Raw genomic sequence first — 19,072 nt, 5'->3', positions numbered from 1 at the left:
CACTTCCTGCACTTCCTGGACAGGAACAAACGGAAGAGCTCATATTACACTCTGAGCTAATTCCGGTGCTTCGCACTGTGAATTGACTGTCCCTCTGTTTCCCACGGGCAGTCCCAACATTCCCATTATGTTTACTTTCCAAGCTAGCACTTTGCAGCTGCATTGCTTCAATATCGTAACACATCTATCTATCCATCCATCCATCCATCCATCCATCCATCCATCTAATCCAGGCTTCCTCAACCTCGGCCCTCCAGATGTTTTTGGCCTACAACTCCCATGATCACAAGCTAGCAGGACCAGTAGTCAGGGATGATGGGAATTGTAGTCTCAAAACATCTGGAGGGCTGAAGTTGAGGAAGCCTGATCTAATCTATCATCAATCATCTATCTTCTTTCCCTCCTTTGAGGCAGATTTAAAAGAGTTTGGTGGAGTGAAACTTGGCTCTTTATTACAGGGATTCATCAGAATCTCCTTGGCGAAGGTTTGGGTTTTTGGAAGGGAGCTTTGTCTGTGTATTTCCCATCTTTTCTTGAGACAATTATCAGGTTTTTCACTGGGCACAATGTCAAGAGTTCTGCTGCAGCATATGTTCACAGCTTTGGAGCCTTTTCACTTTCTCTCTCTCTCTCTCTCTCTCCCTTCCCCCCCATGCAATTTTAGTGTTGGTTATTGCCCCCACCTCTATCCAGATCCTCGCTTCTCTCTCCTTCTTCATCTCATTATCTCCCTCTGATGCTGAAGGAAAGAACATTGCTTTGCCTTATGATGATACCAGGTTACCATGTGCACAAAACTCACCCATCTCCTGCTCTCACTTTCTCAGTGTGTAGCAGTGAATTTGTCAACTTGCCATATCTATGACACAGTGTCCCCCTCTCGCTTTACTGCTCTACTGCATCACTCCTGTTGCACGGTCAGGAGCATCCCAGACCTCACATCACTTACTGGAAAGTAAGATAGAAAGCTTAGTTACAGAGGATGTTCTCAGGTCCAGCCGAAGTGAGGGGACCATTTCTTCTCATCTGATTCAGGAGCCTGGGCAGGGAACATTTAATCTACCCTACTTGCTTCTGGCCAGATAGGTTTAAATGTTCCCGCTGGGCTATAGCTTGCAAGCTGCATGCTTAATAATTTTTAAAAATCATATCATCATCATCTCTCAACTGGAGATTCAAACCCACCACCTGCATCTGTAGGGAGGTAGGCAAACCTGGAGATTTCAGGTTAGCCATGGAAGTCTGGCAACCCAACAAACCTGTAACATACATGAAATGCAGGGGCTAAGTAAGGACTGGTCTTTCCCATGTTAGTGTTGCTAGAGGGTCAGATCCAGTGCCTGGAGACCAAGGATTGGAGCCTTGGAACCCAAGCAGGGGTGCAGAATTTTTTCACTGCCAGTCACTGTAGACAAAACTCAGCTAGATGGACCATCCTGTGCTCACATGTTCCTGGGATGAACTCAGCCTCAACTCATTGATGAGATTTTTTTTTTAATGGGCAGGATACACCTGCTCTTCTGAGACTGACCTTGCATCTCAGGCACTAGAGGTCCACAGCCCCTCTGCGGTCTCCATTCAGGTGGCAGAGAACATAAGAAGATCCTGGCTGTTGGATGAGGCCAATGGCCCATCAAACCCAGCACCCTGTTCCCACAGTGGCCAACCAGACTCACCTGTAAGTATGCTTGCATCTACCATCCCTTTGAGAATTTCACTGGCCATACCATGATTATCACAATAATAATCCTTCTGTGGGTGTGGTGGGGGAGAGAAGGGAGAATGGGAAGAGTCATCCCTCCTTACATCCTGGGAAGTGAGATAGCTCAGTGGCAGAGCATCTACTTTCCAAGCAGAAGATCCCAGGTTGCTCCAGCATCTCTCATCAGGGAGAAACCCTTGCCTGGAACCCTGGAGAGCCACCTCCAGTAAGTGTCATCAGCTACATGGACCAAGGGTCTGACTTTCTGGCAGCTTCTTAGCGTGAAGGGTTGAAGCTCTGTGGCAAAGCATCTGCTTTGCACGCAGAAGGTCCCAGGTGCCACCCTCGAGATGACTAAGGAGGGCTCAGAAGGACTCCTGTGAAACCCTGGAGGGCCACTGTCAGGCAGAGTAGACAGTACTGTTAGGTGGGCCACTGGCCAGAGGGTGAAAGGCAGCCTCCTAATATGAATTAGCCTTTCTGCAGGATGTATGGTTTTCAGCAGAGGGAGACACTTCCAGTCTGTGTAGACAATGCTGAGCTAGATGGACCATGGGTCTGATTCGGCACAGGGCAGATGTTCCCCATCTTCCTTGTTAAAACCCCGTTGTCATTTATGCATCACTTCTGATTTGTGCACAGATATACAGGTGCACACAGAAGGAGATGTAGCAAAGAAATACTGCCGTGTTCCTGGCACACTCTGCTCATTTCCATTCCATCAGGTGGCATTCTGATACACAAAACTGCCTGGTGTCTCACTGGCCACCACTCTGTAACCACCTGGCCATTATAATTTTTCCTCCTTCTTCTTCCTGTTCTGCGGCTCTGATCACTGCCCTAGTTTTCAATCAGTGCACTGAAGCATCAGCCCAGCTGGCTTTTACATGGTGATTTGTTGCTTGTTTGCAAAGCTTTTTCTGGACTCCAATTGATTCGTTTTGCGGGGAGGGGGGTGGGATCACATTGTAAACAAGGAAGAAGGCCAGCCTTGGAACAGCGGGTGCTAGTGGGCTTCTCTGCCCCGCAATCTCGCCTCGGCTTGGCTGCCGAGCTGAATACGCGATAAATGGCAGCTGAATGGCAATAAAATATTTATTTCCAACTGCAGCTTGATAATTGGCTTGGTGAGAAAGCTAATGCGATTTATCGGAGGCTTTGTTTATATAGTGATTTCGGTGAAACAACGCAGCGGGCATGTGGGGCTTTGAAGATGCCAGTATGTGGCATGCTGTGGACACATAGAACTTCCTAGAAGCAGGGAAACAGAGCAGCAACATTATGCTCCAGAAACTTGTCTTTTCAGCTGCTTTGCTAGCTGCCCCAACAATGGCATTTCGGCACTTTTCCGCATAACGTCTGACCTGGAAGTACCAGTCCTCCATCTCTGAAGTTCAATGGGGGAATAGATGTTATGTATACGGTGAAGCTGTGTGGTTAAATGGTTAGCATGCGAGGCTAGGAACTTGCTTACTGACTGACTGACTGACTGACTGACTAACAGGATGCAGATGGATTGTGGCTAATGCTGTATGAACCCAGCTTAAAAAGCACAGTGACAGGAGCGCACAGGAGCTGCCATAACTTGTAACTGTGTGAACACCCCCTCTGTGAGATGTGCTTTGCTGGGGAAAAGACAGGGGGAGTTTGGCTGCCTTGATCCTGATGGGCCACCCAGCAGCTTTCAGTACCATTAATGATATTTTACAATATTAATAATAGTTATTATGCTAATGTGTTTATTATATTTACCTGAGACATTTTAATCCCAAAGATAACAGAAATAAAATAAAAAGAAACATTAAAACCCAAATATAAGAACAGTAATAGAACAAAAAGGTAAAAATCATGATGTACAACATGCATATTGTCAAGTGGCAGAGGATCCAACCTCCTGTGGTTGCCAGGAATGGATAAGACAAGGAAAAGTCCTTACCAACTGCTTTTTATTCAATATTCACAGAGAGAGGCTTGGAAATGCATCCTCTTGAAATAATGCCGTTGCCCCGAGTGAGTCTCCAGCCCCTCCCTCTCTCCCTTCATGCGTCATCACTACGGGTACTGAGAAGTTCCCTCTGCCTCTGAGTTCTTTGCTCTCCTACTTTCAATGCCTGGGAGAGGGGGAATGCTTTCTAAAGACACTGTGTCCATCAGCCCTCTGTGGCCAGTGTGGTGTAGTGGTTAAGAGCGATAGACTCGTAATCTGGGGAACGGGGTTCGCGTCTCCGCTCCTCCACATGCAGCTGCTGGGTGACCTTGGGCCAGTCACACTTCTTTGAAGTCTCTCAGCCCCACTCACCTCACAGAGTGTTTGTTGTGGGGGAGGAAGGGAAAGGAGAATGTTAGCTGCTTTGAGACTTCTTCGGGTAGTGACAAAGCGGGATATCAAATCCAAACTCCTCTTCTTCTTCTCTGGTGCTTATTCTTCCTCCTCTCCCATTATTTCCCAGCTTTCCCCCCCATCTTCTATGAGCTGTTATCTCCCTCAAACCCCTGTTGTAATTCTGAACTTTCTTCTTCTCTGGAAGGGTTGGGCTGGGGAGGTGGTCTCCACCACTCCTCCTCTGCCCAGTCCCTGACACATATATCTAGTTCTATATTTATGTTTGTGGTGTAGATATGCAACTGGTTTAGAAAACCTGTGACAAGTTCCCGGCTAGAATCCCAGAATGTACTTCCTGGAAATAGTTTGTGGTCAGTCATGGCTTAGGCACCAGGAAGTTCACTGAAATCCAGAGCCAGTTTCTCCCAGCACTGAGAGATTGGGGGAAGGGGCATGGCTCAGGGGCAGAGCATCTGTTTTGCATGCAGAAGGTCTTAGGTTGAACCCCTGGCATTTCGTTGTAGGGCTAGGAGAGATTTCTGTGCAGAATCCTGGAGAGCAACGGCTGGCCTATGTATCTGGCACTGAGCCAGATGGACCCAATGGTCTGACTTGGTCTCAGGGAGCTTCCTAGACAGCAAAAGAGAGCAAGATCTGGAGGAGTCGTGTCAAGAAAAGCATTCCGCCTAATTCCTCACGACGCACTGTGTAGCTGTTTGTACTGACTGGTCACTACAGATCAGTGTAACGCTAATGCAAGGCTAGAAGGCTAATTGTAGAACTGAGCTAAACGCAAAGGATAAGGCCTTGCAAGCTGGTGCAAGATGATGGAAGTGTGATGGTTTTTCCACAGAGCTCTTCTGCTCAGTTTGCAGTAGCTGGGGGAACCGCAGGAGAGATTATGAAGCCAAAGGTTACAGAAATTATGGAAGAAAATGATATTTCCCTTCTTTTTCTTTTCTTTCCCCAGGGCAGCAGTTGAAGCTCTGGCAGCTTTGTTGAAATCAAGTAAGCTTTTCCACCTCCTCGCTGAATTCCACCCCACCCCTCCCCTTTCCTGCACTGTCTATGTAGGTAGAAATGTTCCTGTTTCCCCAAAGATATATCCTCTTTCCTCCTTCATCCTAATCAGTACTGCTTGTCTGAAACTGCAAACAGGGCACAGAGGACTAATACAGTGAAAAGAGAGGAGGCTGCATGTGATATTTCGGTCATGTCCTACCTTATTTACTGTGCCTCGAAATGCATAACTTACAAAAGCAGTAAGAGGGAAAAATGCCCCCCGGGGTGCCGTTTCTAAAATGGCAAGATTAATATCTTAACTGCTCTGATGTTTGTGAAGCTGCCTTCTCCTGAGACATGCCATTGTTATCCCAGCGATGTCTACTCTGACTGGCAGTGACCATAGGGGAGGGCCCTTGGCTTGGGGTTAGGGTCTTGCATGCAGAGGGTCCCAGATTCCATTTCTGGCATCTCCAGGCAGGGCTGGGGAAGACCCTTGCCTGAGAGACCCCAGTGAGCTGCTATGTGGCAGAAGCCAGGGCAGGAGGAGGAGGAAGGGACAGAGCAGTCTGAGAGGGAGGGAGGGATGCTGGATGTAGCAGAGGAGGAAGAGTGTTCAGGGAAGGGATGGGCCAGTAGGCTGCCTGCCACCCCCACCCCCTGTCTCCTGGAAGGGCATGAAGAGGGAAGTGCAGTGATTGCTTCCATGTAGGCAGAGCCTCAGGTTACATGTGTGTGCCCCCCATCAGATACACAAGCTGGGTGTATGTTTGTGTGGTGCCCCTGTTTCTGCAACTGCTTTTCAGGGCAGGACAGCTGCCTAGAGTCTAGAAGTGTCTGTGTCTGTGTATCTTGGAGCACTGCGAGAGCTGCTGTGAGTGCTTCTTTGTCAATAAAGACTTAACTATCAGACATGGGCTGGGTGGGGGGCAGCACCTTAAGAGAGTTCAAGGACGCATTGCAGCAGATAAGAGGAAGTTGGAGGGATTTAAGGACCTGGCACTGTCCATTAGGAGAAGCGTTGCACTGCCCAGCCAACCTCAGTCAGCCTCCCTGCCTGCCCCACCCTGCTTTCTTGCTTACAGCTAGTCCACAGGATGTCTCTGGTTGCCAGCTTCCTCCACCTTAGTCTGTGTGTTGCCTTTGTAGAACTCAGCAGGGAGGAGGCTGGGAACAAAACTAGAATTCGTTGGCTCTAACTGCAATTGGATCTTGCTCCATCTACTACAGTGGTACCTCGGGTTAAGTACTTAATTCGTTCCGGAGGTCCGTTCTTAACCTGAAACTGTTCTTAACCTGAAACATCACTTTAGCTAATGGGGCCTCCTGCTGCTGCTGCGCCGCCAGAGTACGATTTCTGTTCTTATCCTGAAGCAAAGTTCTTTACCCGAGGTACTATTTCTGGGTTAGCGGAGTCTGTAACCTGAAGCGTATGTAACCTGAAGCGTATGTAACCCGAGGTACCACTGTACATGGATTCCTTGCCTTTTGTCCCACCAGTTCCAATGGGACTTGGGTGTGTTAATCTGGATCGGTGCATTTCCTGATTATATTTTTTTTTTTGGGGGGGATACTTCTGTTCATTTCTGATCCAATCTGAAATGGCCAAGGGGGTGCGAGGGGTAGGGGAACTTGAACATCATGACCGAACTGATATGCGACAGTTTGTATCTACCCTTTAGAGTATCTGTCAGACGGAAAGGCCTTTTATATGAGCCCACGCACACTCAGGATGAATGTTCGTGAAGAGAATGCTATACCCTATTATGCCTCTTCCCCATCTAAAAACACTTAGCCTTTTATTACCAGAATTTAATAAAGCTTTGATTAAGAAAGAGTGCTCTACCATTGCAGACAATCTTCCCGACTATAAATCACAATGCAAGTATTGTCCTTTCTCTCTCTCTCACCCATGATCTCGTTCTCTTCCTCATTGCCCCTGTCTCCTTCTCTCTCCCTCTTTCCTTGTTTTTTATGAGCATTAGGAATGAATGCACTGGTGAAAAATTGGATCCAGAGAAAGCTGTACTTAAATGAGGCAGTTCATGTTCTCCGTTTGCAAATAATACTCTAGCATTAACCTGGGCACTTAAAGGTCAAATTATTGCAACGAGGAAACACCTTCTGGCTCAGACATTAAATCTTAATAAGGGAGATGATCAGGCCGCTCCAGAGCGGAAACGAATGTAAGGGAAGGGAAGAGTTTCCCTTTGCTATCCTTTTTTCCTGGGCATCTCCAGGACCTTCATATCACTGAAGCTTAGTTAGAGCTGAGACAACAGTACAAAGGTTTTCCCCCCAATGGTGTTGCTGAGAATTATCACCTTTCCCCAGTCATATTTTTGTAACTTTTTTTGGGGGGGGGGGAGTTCCCCTATTCTTTTACGTTGCCCTCCCCCTCAGTGTTATCAACATGAAGCCACACCACAGTGGCCCATCCAAGCAAGGGACCATTCATGGTGTGATCCCTGACTGTTTGGGATCACTTGTGTGGATAATCTAGCAAGGATGAGGAAGCAGAAGGCAGGCATTGGTTAACTCCAGTTTATTCATGTAAGCAAGCCAAGCCACCCTCTGCATGGGTTGGTTTGATGAGGGAGTCAGTTAGACTTAGATGTAGGTTCTCAATTTGTCTTTCACTTTGGCCACTGTGGGTGCTATTCCACACCCTCCAGTATTTCAACGGTTAAAATGAAGATGTCCCTGTGCTTGTAGCCCTTTAGTCTCATGCACCAAGGGTCAGTATCTGAGCCATTCCCTATTTCCCACTGTTATACATTGTTGGAGGATTGTTTTTCTTCAATAAATCTGCTGTATAATGTTCTCATTTACTCTGCAGTGTATACTTTGCTTGTCTTATACTAATTTAAAAGCAGGAAGGGTGTTCTGGTTAAAGATGCACTTAAATTGTCCCCTAAAAGGGTTGTGAGATTCTCGCTATGGGCTCCCCTGAAAAGCAAAGCCTGAGCACAGTACACCAGTGTATGGTCGGTGTTTTGTAATTGCCAAAGATGGTGAAGGAATGGGTCTTGATGGGAGGACATTGTTAGAAGATGGTTTCTAGAGGACACTGGAGATTGGGGAAGGGAGCAATCCTGAAACCTGTTATCTGTTTATAGAGCATATGTGTGTATGTGTGTGTGTAAACAAAGATAACAGATTTGAGTAGCAGTATTGGCTGCATTCAAACATCACACCTAGCCACTTCCTCCTCTCTCCTCCTTTAATGTGGCCACAAGGAAGAGATCAAAATCTTTTGCTTTCTTTTTTGATTATACACAGTTTACCTTTATGTCCTAGTCCCAGACTTGCTTCCTCTGCCTATTGGTAGGGCTGGCCCTGAAACTCTGCTTTAGGTGGCTCACTCTCCTTAAATGGTAGGGCCTCCAAACATACAACTGAGGTCATCAGGAAGAATCAGCTATTCTATATATTTGGAGGGGCTTCCAGAAGACCTCCAAACATACAGAACAGCTGATTCTTCCTGATGACCTCAGCTGAGCCTGAAATCTCTGTGGTGTCCTTGCTGATATTGGCATGACTACAGCTACACCTGGCACAGAGTGGAAGAAGTGGTATCTATTACGTCGGCATAGCACTGTGTGGTGTGTATTGTAGTAACACCAGCAGTAGAGATGCAGCATTAACACAACAACACCTGGTCAGACATATGCTACAGGAGTCACTGTACGTGGGAGAAAATTCCACAAGTCAGGTTTTGTTCCCCCTCTGGTATTTGCGAGCGTGCGTGCGTTGCAGCTTGATTGTCAGTAGCAAGACCTGACATTACTGTAGGCTAGTCAATATTAGTGTTTGAGTTTGGAGTCTTGGCAAAAAAAATAAGGAAAGGGCAAAAGGAGGCAGAGAACAGATCACAAGGCTAGGAGGGTACCTTTGTTGAGCATAAATACCAAGGCAACAATGTGGAGTTGGTGCGGACCAGTGGCAGAGTGCATGCTTTGCAAGTAGAAGGTCCTAAGTTCAATTTCTGGCATTTCCAATTGAATTTCAGGTTCTCGGGTGGGATGCAGTTGTACAGTTAGGTCACCCTTTACTATTCTACCCCTGGGCCTGGCCTAGAAATTCAGCTAGTGCAAAATGCTGTGGCTAGACTGTTGGGCGGGGGGGAGAGGACAGAGCACCACCAGAAGTGGCAGACACTCAAATTTCAGCAGTGTTCCATGTGATGCTAAAATTCAGTGCATCTTGCCTCTCTCGTTCTATTCCATGGCATTGCTGTGGTGCCCCCGGTTGTGTGGTGCCCAGTGCGGCCGAACCAGTTGTGGTACACTAAAACCGCCTCTGCCTCCAGCACATAACTCCAGTCCTTAAAATCTTGTACTAGCTGCCCATATACTACTATTAATTTACAAGGCCTGTAACAACTTAGGTCCGGGATACCTAATGATTTCTTATATCCTTGCCTGATTTGCAGGACTCTCTGTTAGTGAGATGTAGATTCATAGGTTATATTCACCATGAGTTGTACATTCAGTAACGCTGGGCTCAGTTCTGTGGAACTGCCTCCCAGCTGAGATCAAATAGGCTCCACTCACTGTTTAATTTCAGGCAGTGCTGGCTGGGACTGATGGGAGTTGCAATCCAAAACATTTGGAGGGCACCAGGTTGGCAAAGGCGGAACTAGGTAAAGCATGGTCCCACTTCTGTCTTGAGATGGAAACTTACTTCAAAATTTGGCTAACCCCCCCTGCTTTGTTTGGATTTGCCCAAAAGTCCTTCCCTGAGAGCACCACTAATAGGAAGCCTGGCTAAAATCTCTGCTTGGAGAAGTCCTGTTCATCAGAGCAGATAGTAGTAGCTTAGATAGACTTCTGGTGTGACTTAATGAACAGCATCTTGCTAGGTTGTGTGGGTCCCAGCTCAGCAAAAGAGCAAACACATTAGCATGCAGAAAGCTCAATCTCTAGCATCTTAAGGATCTTGAACAGCTGAGATGGGATACATCTGTCTGAGACCTGAGAGAGGTAGAGTCAGTCAGAGTAGATGATATCTGATCAGATATGATGCCCTCCAGATGTTGGAGTCAAGTTCCTATCAGCCCCAGCATTCATGGCCAATGGTCAGGGATGAGAGGGATGAGTTGTAGTCCACAACATATACAGGGTACCATGTCAGCCCAAGGTATAAAGTGCTAATACAGTTAGGAGTCACTGAAGTCACAAATCCTTGGTTTGGAAACAGAGCCCAGAGTGGTGCATGTGGGAATTTCTCATCTTTCTTCAGACACATTTGCCCGACAGGAGGGGCAAGGAACACTTTTCAGCTAGAGGGCCACCTTTCCTTCTGGGAAGACATGCTAGTGGTGTGCAAAGCTGGATGTGGATGAAGCAATGAATGTAAATTTCAAACCCACCCATCGCACCCACTCCCAATCATCCAACCTGGCAAGCAAAAGTCTGAAAATGACTCTAGGACATGTTTCAGCAAGGCAGGTCACATGGCATGCACCTCTCCAGCCCCTCACTGCTGCTGCCCACCCCCTAGCTTCTTACACCTGAGGCAGCTGCCTCACTCTGCCTAATGACAGGAGTGACCCCGTGTGTTATGAAAACAACAGAGTAACCTAAGAACCCTCCAACACTTAACTGGGAGCTATTACTTCTGTTATAAAAGTTAGAGGTTTTGCACTGTGTGGGCAGTATAATCCAACCAAAGAGTCCCATCTGTGCATGGATTTAGGCTTGCACAATAGACCTCCCCTCTATCCTCCCTTTGTGCCCCATACCTTCCACAAATCTGCCTCTAGAACAGATTCAAGGGGCACATGGTGGGAGGAGAGGAGGGGAAGTTCTGCCGTGCAAGCGTCAATCCTTGCACTGACAAGACGTGTTACTTGGATGCCTCCCTTTGTATATTGCAGTTTGCCTTGGGAGCTTTAACTCACTAGGGAAATAGGGAATGCATGAAATAAACAGGGCTGCAATCCTACGCACACTTGCTAGGGAGTAAGTGCCATTGAACTCAGTGGGCTAACTTCCAAGTTAATGTGCATAGGATCACGTGTGCACAGACACATACATGCCAAATGTCACTCTAAAAATAAATAAACACAAACTCACACACACGCTCTGAACATTGCAATTTAAATAAGTGGTGCATTAATTCAAAGACTGTAGGATTCCATTTGAGCTGTCACTGCTTGCCTCCCCTCCCCCCCCTCTTTCCTTCCAAACGAGATTCTCCTGTCTCCACATGGTGGCACTCTTACCATAACTATGCTACCCTCCAAAGCCCTTAATCCAATATTTATTTTTAGTGAGTAATTTGTTTATCAGCCAGTTATTTTAATCTAATGTTGGTCATATTTGTCACTGCCGACTATCAGCATTCACCAGCATTAGAAACTTGTGCATCTTTTAAAGGAAATTAGCGAGCTGAAGCGGATCTTGGAGGCATTTGCTTGGTGGTTATGGGAAGCAAAAAAAGAGAAAAAAGAGGAGGGGCCCCCGGAAAGCGGATTGCTCTGCTTCTTTCTGAGAAAAAACAACAACAGCGACAATGAGCAATTTAAAGAGACCGGCAATTATAGTCTCAAAATGTTCCCCAAAGCAGAAAATGACTGTTCCTAAGGTGGCAGAAGAAAGATCTTAAAGAAAAGTCATCCACAAATCATCCAGTGTATTTTGAGTCAGATAACTCTTTATTTGCAAGAAAAACAAGTCAAAACATTGTGGAATTTATAGGAAAAACAGGAAGTTGCCTTATACTGAGTCAACTCAGTATTGTCCACACCAGGGGTCAGCAAACCTTTTCAGCAGGGGGCCGGTCCATTGTCCCTCAGACCTTGTGGGGGACCGGACTATATTTTGAAAAAATAAATAAAAAATGAACAATTTCCTGTGCCCCACAAATAACCCAGAGATGCATTTTAAATAAAAGCACATATTCTACTCATGTAAAAACATGCTGATTCCCGGACCATCCACGGGCCAGATTTAGAAGGCGATTGGGCCAGATCCTGCCCCAGGGCCTTAGTTTGCCTACCCATGGTCCACACTGACTAGCACTGCCTCTCCAGGGATTATGGGGTCCTTCCCACAGTGCCGGATTTATGTATAGGCTATGTAGGCTGAAGCCTAGGGCCTCTAAATCTAGGGGGCCTCACCAGCCTGCCCACTCCCCAGTGGACAGTCTCCCCTCTCCCAAAATTGCAAACCCAAGACTTCACGCGAGGGCAGGGAAACTCGGGCCCAGCAACTATGAGACTCAGGGCTAGCCAGTGGAGCCCAATTTGAAGCAGTGGGGCGCAACTTGAATTCTCCCCGGGCCCCAGTTCACAGCCAAAGACCGCAAAATCTTATAAATATAAATAAAATCCATCTAGATTGCCCTAGTGCAGGGGCCCCCTTAGGAGTGGCACGCGGGGCCCAATTGCTCCAATTACCTTAAGGTCAGCCCTGATGGAACTGTACAGGGTTTGGACTGACAAGCCCTGCACCTTCTAAGTCCCTAGTGTCACTATTTAGCATACACTAATAAAGAAAAGTTCCAGGGTGGCAACAGAAAGCAAACTAAAAATGCTTTTGCAGTTCATCAAAACTATCCAGGAATATTAAGTTAGAGGAATACTGGTGCTAGTAACAGTAATCCTTCTCGTTGGTTAATTGGTTTGGCAACTTCCATGCACATGATGTGTAATGCTAATTATTTCCCCAAAGAGTTAAATGATAACTAATCAGAGGCAGATGCAGTTGCAAATGGCAACAAAATATCCGTGAAAGGAAGAAAAGCAGGTTAGCTCAAGTGTGTTGCAGGTAGAAATACTTCTTTGTAATGAAGTGAGAGCAGTAGTTTACTTGCTTGAATTAACAAATAAGAAAGTTTTGAGAATTTAAATTCTAGATTAAAATTGATTACTTAACTGAGAAGGGGATTGTAACAAAAACACCGGAGCCTAATTTGAATAGTAGAGTGCCTGGTATCTGGTGGGCAATCTCTTCCTTTATTTCCACACTGTGGCTGCAGACCAAATCACCTGTCCGGAGAGTTATGAGATTCAGGTGAGGGCCAGATGCCTTGTCAATCCCAGCAGGTATATAAGAGGACAACCTGAGCAGGTATATAAGAGGCTTTCGCTGGTCCCTGCAACAACCTACTGAGAGAACCAGGTGGAAAAAAAGGAAGGTCCATGATCTCTTCTTTCAACAAAAGCAAGGAGGAACAATTTCTCATTCCACAGCTTTGGGGTGATGGTTGGAAAGGCTCTGCTTCTAGCACAGATATTCATGTCACACACGCTGATGGTTATCTCTGAAGCTGGGACTGGTCTGACAAATGGAGCTGGTGTTAACCTTGTCCCTTCACTTGTTTATGGCTTCATTGGTATCTGTGGGCCAATTTGATAATGTCACAAAGGATTGGTGCCTTAGTAGACTTGAAAACACTTAAGCCACAAACCAGACAGTCTGAATGATCATAGCCCCTATGATTGTGATTCAAGAAGGTGTGCTCAATGATCTCTTTGATTACCATGCTTCTGACAGCTTTTGATGAGTCTGACCTTTTTTTTTATTAAAAAAAAGACCCTTACAATGGGAGCACATATTCCCAGAGCCAGACACAATCTCATTGAATGATATGGGGCCACATGAGCTGTGTGATATGCTGTCGGTTAGGGCTTTGCTTGAGATTTATGAAATTGATAATTTCATTGTGCAATTCCATTAGGGTGGGTTTAAGCAAAATCAGCCTTGCATCTGTCAGAACCACTGCTCTCTCACCCAGCAGTTATTGCCAAGCATTTCACAGTCTTGCAGCATAATAAGTTTAACTTTCATCTACTGTATCAGCAGTGATGAATGGTGCCTACTGGACCAGGAAATCATGGGGGTGTGAACAATAAGGCGACAAAGGTGTGGCCAGTTCTGCTTTGCTCCACATCCTCCTCCTTTGCAAAGATACAGTGGACATTTAAGCACTGGAGTTAAAAAATACATGGCACCTAACAAAATTTATGCAACTTTACAGCTACAAAATCTATGATGCATTTTCCCAAGGGGGAAAAGACGAGTGCTTATAGTTATAGCTCAGCTTAGAGTGTACAACTACAAAGACAATGAGGGAGGGAGGTCTGCATGGAACCAGACAGATTTTGATTTGGGTCATGCATTGTCAGTGGAAAATAGAAAGCTCCTGGTAGAATCGCTTTTACACCTGCAAATATTAATAGCCCTGAGAAACAGCATGTCGGATGGAACAAAATGCATGCATTTGTGTAAATGATAGCTGTGTCCTCATTTGCGCACTTTCCCAGCAGCTGCTAAGTCACCTGTTGTCCTCTGCTTTCAGAGTCGAATAGCCGGCGAGCCGTGAACAGAGGCTATATTCATAAACTGCTGCGGCTGTACCAGGACTGGCATCACCACGATACTTCCAACAGTTATGTCCACATCCGGAGGGGTCTCCTGCTTTGCCTCAAGCACATCACCAATGTTCGGTCTGGCAGAGAAGCCTTCCTCCTCGCACGTGGCATGGAGACTCTCTTTCAAACAACCCAGGTGATCAAAGATTCGTTGCAGAAGCCCTGGCACCCATAGGGGTTGCATTTGAAGATTGATTTCCTTTAAAGTGGGAGTGGGACAACCTCAGGCCCCACGGGGTGAAAGGAGGCTTTTTGAACTCTCCCCAGACTACACCTCTCACTTGCCCAGTATTGCCCCCCAAGTGCTTGTCCTTGAATTCTGTTGATGCCTCTTGCTTGCTTGGATGGAAGATGGAGAGGGGTGTGTGGGTGTGAATGTAGAAACTTGTCTATGGCAGAAAGGTAAAATTTACAGTTGCTCTGACCGCTTTTGATTCTGGCTCCACCCAACACTAACATGTGATCCTCAGGAGGTTGCCTTGAGAGAAATGTGGCCCACAGGCTAAAATACCCCCCCAACCGCTGATGTTGTAGAACAGGCATGCCCAACAGGTCAATTGCGGGGGTGTTTATGGCTGATTCTGGTCAAGCTTTGGACCCTGAGCGATCTCTAACTGCCCCCCCCCAAAGAGCTAGAGTTTTCGAATGTTTCAGCTTCCGAATGACGAAATCCTGGAAGTAAATGCTCTGGTTTTCAAATGTTTTTCGGAACCTGAACATCTGATGCAGCTTCCGCTTGAGTGCAGGAAGCTCTTGCAACCAACTGGAAGTCACGCCTCAGTTGTCAAATGTTTTGGAAGTTGAACTGTCTTCCAGAATGGATTACGTTCAAAACCAAGGTCTGACTGTACTGAGTCAAGCTTTGTGCTTAGTTTTTTCCCAAGACTGGCAGGGTGGAACAAAAGGAGTGAACTGGTTTTTGGGCACCAGAAACTGGTAGTGCGTTTAGGTTCTTTTTTGGGGGGGGCGTTATTGGGTTGTTGTTGATTATGTGGTTTTATATTTTGATTTTGTTCTGTGAACTGCCCTGAGACCTCCAGGTATAGGGCAGTATATTATTAATTAATTAATTAATTAATTAATTAATTAATAATAATAAACAACGGTCTCTATCCTAGGTGAGACCCTGACCTGGAAATGAAACTTTGCCTTTATTTTTCCCACTGGCCCAGAATCTTCCCATCAATACTCCAAATATTATCCAAATTCTACCATTTTACTAATTTCTAACATTTGCTAACTCTAGATCTACAACAATGGAAACATACATAATAATAGAAAGCTGCCTTACAGTGGATCAGACCAACGATCCATTTCACTTAGTATTGTCTGCACTGACTGGCAGTGACTTTCCAGGGTTTCAGATGGAGAGTCTTTCCCAGCCATTCTTTGAGATGCTGGGGGTTGAACCCGATACCTTTTTCTGTATGCGAAGCAGATGCTCTACCATTGAGCCACAGCCCTCCCTAAAGCTCTTAAGAACTGATAGTATCTTGGAGTATGGGGCAATTCCTGCTAGGATGGTGAGCACACACTGCAACATTTTGTTGCAGGCTGCGTGTCTTAATAAACACACGCACCTATTCTGCACAGCAATACTGAACTTTGTGCTTTGCTTCTGTTATGGGGGAATTGGAAGGCTTTCCCTCAAATCATCAGGGATAAAAAACCAATCACATTCTTATGTAGATGGGCATCATGCAGCTTAGCAGCAAAGATATATGATCGCGTTGCCATTCTGCTTCTTCCTCTCTGGAGGCGGGTTTTTCTTTTATCTTTTGGGTATGTGAGCTGTACAGCAATGCCTCCAAGATTATGGAACACTACACATCTGAAATGGTTAAGAATTCTGCCCTCGCCACCAAGACAGCGGTCATTTAGCAGGCAGGGAAAGGTTGGTGTTTTTTGTTTTTTAATTTGTAAGGAGAAAATTGCAGAGGCTTGTGCTTAGCTGACAACCAAAGCAGTAAGGATTCGTCCAAGGTTCTCTTCTTGTGAATTTCCTCCCAGCCTTTTGCGGTTTGTGAATTAACCAGTCTTGTTCCTGAAATGAAGCCAACACGCTGGGGAATCTCCATTGTTCTCTCAGTCCCTCTACTTCTGAGGTTCAAGCTAAGAGTTTCATTTTTATTATTATTATTTAATGTTGCCAAATAGGCACCAACCACACACACAAGAGGGAAGTGTTAGGGGGATTAGGGCAGCCCTCCTCCTCTAATAAACCATACACCTCCTTCAAAACAGCTGGATGAGGACTGAACGGCCTCAGTAGACATGGAATGCCAACAACCTGTTGCGGACAAAATGGAAAATGTGGAGTAGGCAATGGAATGGAGTCGCTGAAATCCTGAACAGCACCATTCCATGCTGCAACAATTAGTTGCCAGTTCCACTGGATTTCTCCCCCTTTCAATTTCTGGATTTTGTTCAGAGCATTTTACAGGCAGCTTTCAGCTCTTTCACATCTCCCTTCGCTCTTTGTTACTCATGCATCTGCAAACATTGACAAAACACTGCCAAAACTAAAAACCAGGGTGCTTGGGGGTCTGGTTGCATCAAGATTCTTTTTGGTCTGTGATGCTTATATCAATGTGCAGGAGCGGATGTGCACTTCAGCAAAACACTGAAGGGACACAGGAAGCTGCCTATGCAATGGCACAATTCAATAGCAATTGGATGGCCATAGGACATAGGACTCTGCCCTTATACTGAGTTCAGACCATTGGTCCATCTAACTCAGTACACTAACTTGCACCGGTCAGTCAGGGAGTCTCTTCCAGCCCTACCTGGAGGTACTGGGAATTGAACCTGGAGCCTGCTGCACACAAAGCAGATACTCTACCATTGAGATGTGGTGCTTGAAAAACTTATTCAAGACAATTGTACATATATTGTGCATGTGTTTTGTCAATGGGCACAAGTGTATCTCTCACTCGCTGGATCATCACCTTGTGCTGAGTGGGCTTGCATGTTCCTATGACCCTTGTGAGCGAAGCTGTCGGGAGTCTCGTGCTCCCAGCAGGGTCACCCAAGGTGGTAAAGTCAATGGGGAGGAGCTAGACAAAGCATGATCCCAAAAGTCCTCAACAGCAGAACAGGCGGAAGATAACAAGCAGTAAGTTACAACGGTTGTGAAGGTGGATGAAGGCTGCAGCAGATAAGAATCTACCGGTCATCGTGACTACCCAAGCCATCAGAATAGAGACTTACTGCAAAGACTGTGTGTTGGTCAGTGTGACGAAAGGGAGAAATGCACTAAGAGGAAGACATGCTTGGCAAACCCTCACCATGATCAACTCCCGCACGGAAACCTATGTCCCCACTGTGGAAGGACATGTGGATCCAGAATTGGCTTCCACAGTCACTTACGGACTCACTTTTAAAACCGTGTTTATGGAAGACAATCTTACTTGGCTACGAGTGATCGCCAAAGAAGAAGAAGACAAGTGCATCTGTAATGTCTAGATGCAGACTGTCCATGTTCCAATTCCAGAATTAATTCTCAACATTCACCTAGCACTCAGGAATCATGGGGTGCAGGGCAAATCCAATAAGAGAATAATCGGGTGGAATCAGAGACATCCTTGCATCCTGACTGCATTACCTGATGCTGAGGACTTGCTCTGCCTCCATCCCAGAGGGCAGAAGCAACTTGTGCTGACTCATTTGTGTAAGAGAATCTCCTCTCCAGCTGAGTTCAGAGAAAAACATCCACAGAACCAAATATGGCAGATTCTATGAAAAATAGTCTTAGGTAATACATGAAAAGCCAGTTGCAGTTGGAATTCTTTTATAATAAATTAGCTGAATCATAGCTACTATGGGCCAAATTTTCTTAATCCATTCAGATACAGTCAGAGATATGTTCCCCACACATTTTTTTTTAGATATTATAATATTAGCAGCAGTTTATAAGGTTTATGGAAAAATTGGTATTTTAGGCAGTGTTTTGGAACAAGTTCAATGATAATGTGCAACCTTATGCTGCTTTAAACCTGCTGTAACAGTATTTGTTTATGCTCTTTACCCTTATTTTATTTTTGTTTACTAATAACATAAAATTTATTTTGAAAAGAAAAGCCAGATGCAGTTTCTAGGGATCAAAGCCAGCTAATGACCAGTCTACTGGATTTGAACAGCTTTAGAAGTTAAAAGAGGTAATCACTGAATTTAGCAAGTTGACCAATCCAGGTGTCAATAATAATGACAGCAATGCAGTTTCAACGACAACAGAGCCAGTTTTTACTAATGGAAATGGAATAAAAAAAATCTATCTAACAATCAAAAAACCCTCCTGTAGACTCCAACCCTGTATCTGATGTTTACGGATGGTGATATTTTGTCAGTAAGCGTGTTCACATGTTACATGCAACGAGTGTACAATCTGCATACTCAGTGTATATTCTGTGTACATGTCTATTAAATGGTGAAGCTGTGCAAATCGACAAGTGTACACTCTTTCATGCAAACCCTTGCACATGTGTTGAGACAGCTTCCACCTGTGTTAAGTGTAATGACTTGATGCACATCCAGAGTGTGAGCATATTTGGAACACATTGCACTGTTCTGGCTGCCACCTCCACCCCCTGCAAAAGGAAATTGTAGATCTGGAAAAAGTGCAGAAAAGGGCCACTATGAGAATTGGATGCTGGATTAAACCAGC

General features: G+C 45.6%; 1 protein-coding gene across 1 annotated transcript in view; it reads left to right on the top strand.

The window, feature by feature from the left end:
* The window catches only part of AGBL1 (AGBL carboxypeptidase 1), a 414,373-nt gene that overhangs the window by 59,646 nt on the left and 335,655 nt on the right, over positions 1 to 19,072 (top strand). The window contains exons 6-7 of the mRNA XM_053364617.1: positions 4,996 to 5,033; positions 14,337 to 14,545. Of these exons, the coding sequence (XP_053220592.1) occupies positions 4,996 to 5,033; positions 14,337 to 14,545 (247 nt within the window). The remainder of the gene's footprint in view (positions 1 to 4,995; positions 5,034 to 14,336; positions 14,546 to 19,072) is intronic.

The sequence above is a fragment of the Podarcis raffonei genome, chromosome 14, assembly GCF_027172205.1.
Source record: "Podarcis raffonei isolate rPodRaf1 chromosome 14, rPodRaf1.pri, whole genome shotgun sequence".
In the NCBI taxonomy this organism is placed as follows: Eukaryota; Metazoa; Chordata; class Lepidosauria; order Squamata; family Lacertidae; genus Podarcis; species Podarcis raffonei.
Note: the sequence above shows the minus strand (reverse complement) of the source record. Positions and strands in the feature narration are given on the sequence as shown.